At 46.0% G+C, this 9626-nt stretch overlaps 1 protein-coding gene across 1 annotated transcript; it reads right to left on the reverse strand.

Moving 5' to 3' along the window:
• Positions 1-913: 913 nt before the first annotated feature.
• ECRG4 (ECRG4 augurin precursor) lies at positions 914-7306 on the reverse strand. Its single transcript, XM_079111055.1, has 4 exons — positions 7010-7306; positions 4111-4158; positions 1785-1942; positions 914-1262 (listed from the first exon to the last, which is right to left on the reverse strand). The coding sequence occupies exons 1-4, from the start codon at positions 7086-7088 to the stop codon at positions 1101-1103; spliced, it is 447 nt and encodes a 148-aa protein (XP_078967181.1). The 5' UTR covers positions 7089-7306; the 3' UTR covers positions 914-1100.
• Between the last annotated feature and the right edge of the window lie 2320 nt (positions 7307-9626).

Here is a 9626-nt window from a genome sequence, read left to right on the forward strand (position 1 = left end):
GTCATATGTTATCACAAGTTTTTACAAAAGTCACAAATATTCCAAGAAAAAGACAGATGAATTTTTGTATGTAATTACCCATGAACACTTGTCCTGAATCCAGGGTTTCCTGCTAAATCCAGGGTTGTTTGTTCACCTAGGGTTTATGACTGCGAATGTGTTCCAGAGGTAATATGCAAAATCGGCACATACATTTTTTTTCAGTGGAAAAGCATGAAAAGCCCTTCATTCAATTGTCACATTCCCCGGAAGTACAAGAGGGCTTCGGAGTTGCTCCTGCCATCTGTCCGTCTCCTCCCCTGCAGGCCCTCTGCAGCTTTGCAGGAATGGCATGGGCTGGACCAAGCTTCCTGTGACGAGTAAGGGCCCCAGCTCCCTCAGCATCTCCTTCCCATCTTCTTCCTCCTCTCCCTCTTTCCCTTTCTCTTCCTTGCATTCACCTGGAATTTTTTAATACAATAAAAGTATATTCTTCAATCTTTCTTAATTCTTTGAGCAAAGTTTAATTTTTTTAAATTTGTAGACGAGCATGTCATTTAAATCATCTTCAGATGATTTTTTATTGCTCTTCATTTCCTGGATGATCTAGCTTCACTTCCTGGGTGATCCAGTTCTGACTCAGGGACTGGAATCAAAAAAGCCTTCAAAAGCCTGTGGAATAATTAGAATCCTCCAAATCATGTCTTGCAACTGGGAGTCATTTTCAACTAAATTCTCTTCTGGTTAGTATTTTGTGCTTAGTATAGACTGCATTTTAATCAATTGAAGAACTCTTCCTCCATTATAGTGTCTGTCTAGGAGGTAGTAAAAATTACTGTGATGATAATGGCTCTCAAAGGATGCTTCAACTTCAAAGCATCAAAGGAACAAGAAAAGTCACCAGCTTAATTTTCACTCAAATAAATTCTGAGCCTTCTGTTTTTGACAAAATGCTTTTTATTTCCAGTTTTAAATGAGATATTGTTAGGTACTTGCATGAAATATCAAAAGTCACAAAACCTGGGTTGAAAAGATCCACAACAGAAACCACATAGTGTAAGGGACTGTGAGATACCTAAGGGAAGCACCATGGGTTTCTTATTCGCGTGTGGCAGTGATGGTCAGTAGTCATCATAATTGACACTGGCTCCATGCCTAAAGCTATGGGGGCTCCGGGGACCAATGGCAGAGTCTTCATCGTAGTGACGTTGGTAGTAATCACCATAGTAGTCGTGTCCATTTCGATCCCGGTTTAGCCAATAGGTGATGTCATCTTCAAATTTCTGGAGGAAAAGAGGGAGAATGATGGGGAATGAATTTAAAGACACACAATCCCCTAAAATCACACCTTACCAATAGCTTTTCTCTATGGTGGATCTTCTTCAATGCTTAACAACCCTTACTATGAATAACTAACTTTTTATAATGTTCTTATGCACAGAGGTCCACATGGCTTAAGGATAGCAAAAAGAGGTATTTTCCCTCAAAAGAATCTATGTCTACACCTTACAACATATGCTGTACTAGTTCTAAATATACCCAGACCTTTCCTGCACGTTCTCCTGCAGTTGCGACACCATCTACCACTAGGTCTTCACCAGAGCAGAAAGAGCTCAGCATCACTCTTGGATCTGCAGAACTATGAGCTAAATAAACCTCCCTCCTTTATAAAATGCCCTGCTTCGTGTATTTTGATACAGCAATAGAAAATAGACTAAACCAAAGAGCAAGACCTAATTTCTTGGGTCTTGTTTCCCCAGGCAGCCTCTACCCCCACCAGCCTGCCTGCAGGAAAGTGCACCCACCGCTTCATCAAAGCCCATGTAGAGGAACTGCTGGTACCACTGCTGCACCTCTGGCCGAGTCCGGTCCCACAGCTGTCGCTTCTGGCGCTTCAGGCTGCTCAGGAATTCTTTGGCTTTACTCTCATCCATGGCCACTTTGGTCTTAGTCAGAGCAGGTGCTGAAATGAACAATTTCCACCCCAAAACGACAAAGAATGATTTAAAAGAAAAACAACATTCTTTCTGTTACTAGAATTTTACTGTGGTTGAACTACGTTTTAAAATATATACATAGTAGTTGTACATAGGTATGAGATACAGTGTGATAACTCAGTGCACACACAATATATAGTGATTCAATCAGCAATTCACATTACCTTCTCCTTAACCATTTATTATTCCTTCATGTTGGGAAGCTCTGAACTCCTCTCTTGGAGTTCTTTATAAAATATGTAACAAATTGATATGAACTGTAGCACTCAGAACATGAGGGTCATGCTGTGGAACATTAGAACTTGTTCCTCCTACCTATCTGTCATCCCTGATTCCCTTTCCCCAACAATGACTTTTGCTATGGAGTGAAGCCACTCTTATACACAGGATGGCTTTGGCTCTGGATTATTCTTACACGCAGTGACAAGATACCACTTCAGGTTGTCAGCTCTATGCTCTTTGCTAACACGATTTCCTATTTGTGGGCAGCCACATAAAGGAACTGGGATTCACTTTCAACTTGTAGCTTTTCAGGGTAGCAATGAGTTCAGCTCCTCCCCTGAAAACCGCTCATGTGCCCCTAGCCCAGGGCTTAGCAGAGGCTGGTGGCTTAACCCCTGGCCTCTTCATTCAGGAAACAGAAATGCACATCTAGTGTCACACATGCACACAGGGTATGTTCATTGCATATACAAGCAGGGGAATCTCGTGCTGGTTTAGGGGATGAAGTAGGAAGAAAGAACTGGAATGATGAGCCAGGAGAGAGCAAGGATCAGACCCAGCTCGCAGGGCACCAGGTGTGCACATCAGGCTGCTGGAGAACACGATGGCCAATGAGCTGTCTCTGGGCCTCAGTCTGATCACTACCCATTTTGCTGAGTCTCCGAGGGTACTAACTTTTGCGTTAACCACTCCCTTTAATGTCTTCCCATCATAGTCCCAATATCTTAAAAGGTGAACTTCAGTAGGACATGCCTAGGAGACTCACTGTTGTTAGGAAGAATTTATGGGATAATGAAACTAATAACATGGATGACTATCAGGGGTTGTTGTTTTGTATACAACAGGTGCTTGATATGTGTTTCTTGGATTCGTGTGAGTAGGGATTTGAGGATGCACACCCAGGAGTCATGATTATCTCATCAGTTTGCTCACATCTGATAGGCTGGCTGTGCGAGAGATTCGCTCACTCCGGGCATCTGTGAGGTGATGTTCTTATAACCACCCAGCCCAGGGAGCGGAGGTTTCCGCCCAAATCAGAGATAACAGGGCCTCACAGGTGGCCAGAAATGCTGGGAAGGATGCTGAGAGCCCAGCCCAGGAATTTCCTTCCCTGGGAGGGGTCAGCTGAACTCCAGGCACCTGTAGGGGGTCCCAGAAAGGCAACTGAGAAATATGGGAATCAGGGACTGAGGGCCTCACACTGGGAGCCGACCTCAGCCTATGAACCAGGAGGTTCTCTGTGAATCAGGAGGGAGAAAGAATACGTGGTCAAACTTCATGTCAGAAATGTAGTTGCACTTACTAATTCTAGGATGATTTTCTAGAAGAAGACACAGGCTGGGAGACAAGAAATGACATTCACAAGACCACACAGTGGATCCAAATGACTTAACTAAGGGCAGCAGGCCCAGAACCTGTATTTTGTCACTCTATTTCAACAACATCTCGCTGCTGTCTACCACATTTATCTTAGGAGCACTCTTTCCAGGAGAAATTGGCAATTGAAAGGTATCCCTATGGAAATGCCCTCCCACAATCGCTAATAACAGAGAATACCACAACTATGCAGTTCCAAGCCCATGTCGCCAAGTAAAGTTGCACATGCCCAAGTTTAGATACAAGCTCTAAGGTTCTTTATGGATCTGAAACAGCATTCGATTGGCACTGTTTCGTCTAAGTCCACATTGACAGCTTTCCAGAAGAGAACCTACACACATTTACCAGCAAAAATATTTATCTAATAAAATACTATACCACATACGCACAGAATAAACCCTTCATATTGCAAAATTCTTAAGAAGTAAATACTCTTGACTTTCCAAATATAAGACTCCAGTGGGCACATTGAACAGTGTCGTTTCATTTCCATCCAGTTAAGAATGTAGCCCTTATCCACTTGGGGCACATTTACCTTCTTGTTTCTGAAGCATCTGCTTGAGTTTATTTGCACTTATGCCACCTAAAGGAATAAAAGCAGAAATCAATTTCAGAGTTGCACTGAATCCTTGAATTTTCAACTGTAAACATCAGTTGGTAAAAAAAAAAAAAAAAAAAAAAAAAATCGCAGACTCTGCCCATGCTTTATAAGAGTCCCCTCACCTACTCACCCCTGGAGGATTTTGGATCTGAGTGCCACCCGTTGCCTTTCGAGTACTTCACCATCCAGGGGGCCTACTGGCCTGGCCTCTGGGATGGGATAACAAGCTTCTAGAACTTACTAAGCTATTTCCCTCCCAAGCACTTCTGACATAACTCATGGGTACACGGACCACACTTCCTAGCTCTCCAAGGACAGTCTTAATTTATACCTATTGTCCCCATCAATTAATGACAGTGCCTCCTTTTGCTACCTAAAGCATTCCATTATGGGTGATACCTTACATGACCATACTATTTTCAGGGCTTGGATGACATGGAAATGGCTTGGGAAGAATCTCTAGAGACTACATTAAAGGGAAGGGGACAGAAGTGATTCTTGTTCTCTTGTCTTGCATAGGAAGGCTGGGTGTCTGCGGCAACCTCAGGGACTGCTCTGATCGGACCATTCTTCTATTTGATTCAGTTCACAAAATCTCACTTGAAGAAGGTCATCAAAACAAGGAGTAGTGGTCCAAGGAGAGTGTCCATGGCAGACTAGGGCCTGAGGATGTGTTATAGGAGAAAAAATGGAAGGCATTTTGGTGTTCGCCTAGAAACTTCTGGAAGGAGGACTAGATTAGGGAATGAAGTAATGTTTGCAATGCCTGGGCAGCCACCAAAAGATGAAACAAGTGGCCCAAGAAGTTCCCCTCAGGAGACTGGAAGCAACTGAACATAAATCAACAGAGCTGAGTACTTGACCAGATTACCATAGAGAGATGTATCTGATTGGATGAGGTGGGGCTACTCTTAAAGTCGGAATCTCTCTTCTAACCTTAAGAAGCAATGAAGAAATCTATGAAAATATTTGCCAATGCAGACTATACATCTCTTGGCCCTAAAATTAGCACTCATGAATGGTGTAACACTTGTCCATCTCTAACAACTCACAGGTAGTGCACACAGAGTGATCACCCCTCCATCTGTTTGCCTTCTGTGAAGGTGCTGAATGATTAAGGAGGGAAATACGGTCTCATACTGAAATAGATTCTGGACTTGGGTATTTATCATGAGGCAGCAATTTCTTCTAGCATATATGTGTCACTACTGCTCCAGAAATGGAAGTCCCACCAAATCTCAGCTATGCCACTGAAAGGAATAAAGGACAAATAATGGATGTGATGTATTTTCTGTAGACATTTTTTTAATCACAATATCACCAGTTATTATTTCCAGGCTGTGATAATAAGCATTTTTATATTGATCAAATCTAATTACCTGGAATGAGATTTCCTAGCAAATTCAGCAGGTTCAGAATGACAACATGCCCCTTTGAAGGTGCTAGCTATTAAGAAATTCATCAGGAAGGGATCATGATCATTTTCTGCATTAAATGATTTTGGATCTCATAAGGAGTCGCCTTTAGGACTCCTTAGAGCTTTTCATTTTATGTCATAAGACCTTCCACATGAGTTCAACTTGATGAGGATAATATTTTCAATGACTCGTACCACAAATTTCTTGGCACGAACTAAAGGAAATATGAGCTTTGGAGATGAGTGGCTTATAGCCAGCATTCACACGACTTCTTCAGATGTGCGTCTTAAAATGTGAGAAAGAGGAGGAGGTACATAAATCGTGCAGTCGATGGGAGATTATTGATTAGCCTCACCTGTGGTTGTAATTTAGAAGGATAACCTCTCCAACCTTAATCCCCGCCCCCCACCAATTCTAAAGGCCCCAGAGCTCCCACCTCTCTCCTGTGTCTCCTCAACCTGGAGTTTGTTTATCCATACCTGTTTTGAATAAGCAAACTACAGCAAGAGAGCAATCTAGTGGGTCTTCTATTTCCATTAGAGAGTATCCAGCTACTTTGTAGCAGGACAAGCACCAGTCTCAGGTGCTTGGGCAAGTCACTTTGTGCTTTCTCCCCAAGTGGCTTAGCAGTAAATAGGAGGTCCCAGTACCTGAGGTGTAGCCTCAAAGATGCTCATATGCACAGGAGGTCAATTGTGAACCACGAAGGAGAGGGTGGTATCTCAGGACGAAAGGTAGAGTTTGGGATTGTGGCTCTTAAGGTGGAATCTGTGAACACCCAGGGTTCAGGCAGGTTGCACCTCCCAACTTCCTTCATTCTGAATGTGCCTGTGAGGCACTTTTAATGGAAAACGAACAGGGACTTTTCCACGTTTTCAGCCTGTTCTCTGAGTGATCCAAGAAACAGAGGAGGTGAAGCATTACTGCTTTAAGAGCAGTTCCCTATCTGGGGTGAGGCCTGCGCTCAGCGTTGCAGACTGGAACCCTATTAACCGTTTCCCAGCGCCTCCCTGGAAGGGAATCCTCCCGAGGGTGCCATCAGCCGCCCCTGGGTTCCCACCACCCCCATTTAAAACCCCTCCGTCCCTCACCTCAATTCCTGAAACTCCTCCTGACCACCCTTCGGACCTCTTCTCCCAAGGGTTCCTCTCCAATCTGAGACCCTCCCCTTGCTTGATCCTGCCTCTCTCTCGGCCCGCTGGAGCACACCACTTCACACCACTTCACACCACTTCGGCAGTTGCAAAATTTTACACCTTGTTCTGCTACAACCCCTGGGTCCTGTTCAGGCTGAGACGGGGTCCCTGAGCCTCCAACCCATCGGCCATCTCTCTGCCAGCACGCTGGCATCGCCAGCCTGTGTCAACTCCACCCTGGGACCGCGCGCTGTTCTCAGCCTCTGTCGCACCACTCACCTGGACCAAGGCACAGCAGCAGGAGCAGCGCAAGCCCGGTCAGGGCCAGGACGGCGGGCCGCGTGGAGGACGCGACCATGGCGGCGGTGGCTGGGCAGAGGCTGGAGGGCGAGGGGCGCACGCGGAGCTGCTGCGCTGGACGACTGAGCGCGCAGCGGAGAGGAGCGGGCTGGCCGGCGCCGCTGCCAGAGCTCGGCGGGTCCTTGCCGGGGGCGGGACCCGCCTGGTGGGCGACAAGCCAACGGGCTGCGGGCCAAGCGCCACCGAGACCGGTCCTCCCGCCCCACTCCAGGAGACTGGCTGCGAATAGGGGCCTCGTGGCACGCGCAGCCCGACGCAAACCGGTGAGGACCAGTGAGGTTCCCCGGGGCCAGGGAAGGCGGGAGGCATCCAGGGGATGCCACCCTGCCAGCTACGCTCCCGGCGTCAGGACACCCCCTCGCTCGCCCTCTCTCTCCGCCCGCCCAGCCGGCAGGCTGCTCTGTGGTTCCCACCGGCACGAACCCCAGCTCTAAGTTTCCCCATCGCGCTGCGTCTGGGCTCCGGACCTGGCTCCTTCCTGCCTTGGCTTATAAGGTAACCTCTGGAATTTCCTTAATTCCTGAGCTGCCTTTAAAGATGGCCTTGACAGTGCTGTGTCTTGTGATCTTTTGAAAGACTCCGCGGTTCAGAGCTGCAGCCCAGGCAAATATCTAGCCACTCCTTTAAGAAACCATAACCCCGAGGTAGCAGTCCTTAGCAAAGCCGGGACTTCCCTTCTGCGCTATTTTCCTGGCATGCCCACACCGTGTGAAAGGGAAGCGGCGACACGGGAACTGCCTGCCAGGTTCCAGGCCTGCACACTATGGAGGACACGGAAAAGTCAACAGGACAGGAGTGTAGCCCAGGGGTAGAGCTTTGGCTAGCATGTCAAGACCCTGGGTTCCACCTGCCACGCAGCAACAAACAAGAACAAACCTGAGACCAACTTATCCCCACTGCCTTGACTGGGTCACCGCTGCTCTCTCTGGGCCTCTTCTAGCAAATGCTGTTGCTGGGAAGTTACCCTTACAGGTCTTTCCCATTTGAGATCTGCCCGAAAGACAGCTAATAACCTGCTGTCTTCATTTACTTCCCCACTTTTAAACCTGCCAGTGGCTAAGGGCTTGGCGCCTTCCCTGTAATGAGTTCTCCATGTAATGCAGTGGACTTTCTCCAGCAGGCAGGAGAAAAAAAGTCTGTTAATATTGAGCTCACAAAGACAGATGGGACAACTAAAGAAAAGTGCTTAGTGAGCCCCCGAGGTATAGGACAGTGACTCCAGAGGTACAGGCTGCCCAAGGTACCAGAGAGAAGCAGAAAGAAAACATTACACATCAAATTATCTTAGAGAATGCAGATAGTCCCTTCGAGAGGCTGGATTTATAAAAAGCAATGGGGCATGGATTTAATTTTGCCTGAGGACAAGAAATTTATCCACTAGGAAGAAAATCAAAGTTCTGTTTGGATTGTTGTAGGATGAACATTATGTGTCTTAATTATCATCTCTTATTTGTCTTGTGGAGATCCTCCCCCCTGCCCCACATCTCTCCCAGTATTTACTTCTAGGACAACATTTAAATTCTCTCCTAACTAGGATCTGATGGGAACCAAGTTCACGCCTTAGTGAGTACGGGAGCCACCTTCCCAGAAGGTTTTCTTTTTCCATCTTTTAGCATCAGATTTAACATTTCTTATCATCTCAACCCATTTCTTCCCATTGACAGTTAAAAGTGCAACTGGTGGTTTTGTTGTTATTTTTGTTGTTTTCAAAGGCTCCAAGGGACAAAAAGATCAGCATTGATTAACTCATACAGTTGTAAGATTTAAAGAACAAGTAAACACTGAGTTTTGATGTGTCTATTAAAAAAAAAAAAAACCCTTGATTCTTATTTTAAGTCATATATTGAATTGGTGAGACCATCAAGATCCCACAGAAAATGACTTTTAAATAACGACAAATGAAGTGATGAGACTATTTCTTAAGAATTAGCCCTTATCCCCTTTTCCCAGGGAAGGAATGGAGGCTCATTCACCTGCCACTTACAACCTGCTTAAGCTGACATGGGTGGGTGTGGGGACCCAGGGAGCAGCCACATCCTCCATGAAACAACAGTGATGAGAAGACATTGCCACAAGAGTGTACCGCAGAGCTGGGGCTGTGGCTCAGGGGTAGAGCGCTTGCCTAGCATATGTGAGGCACTGGGTTTGATTCTCAGCTCCACATATAAATAAAATAAAGGTCCATTGGCAACTAGAAAAATATTTTTCAAAAGAGTGTACTGCAAGTAAATCTTGTCGAAGCTAAGTTCGTACTTCCTAACTAAGTGGGAAAAGGATCGCCATTTGATATAAAGGATGTACTTGGTACTCCCCTGGGGCTCCAATGTTCAGTAGCAAAATACGAATGGTTTCTGTGGGATTTATAGATTCCAGTTCAGTGGGACACGACACATCCAAAATCATTACTGAAGTCTCCGGCACTACCAAGAGTCAGAGTGCCCTCTGCAGGAATGCTTTCGTTGGAGATAGCATCACACAGAAAAGCACAGCAGTCACACGCACCATGACTGAGAAACAGCGTGACCGGCACCCCGGG

Source organism: Sciurus vulgaris, assembly GCF_902686455.1.
Source record: "Sciurus vulgaris genome assembly, chromosome: 14".
Taxonomy (NCBI): domain Eukaryota; kingdom Metazoa; phylum Chordata; class Mammalia; order Rodentia; family Sciuridae; genus Sciurus; species Sciurus vulgaris.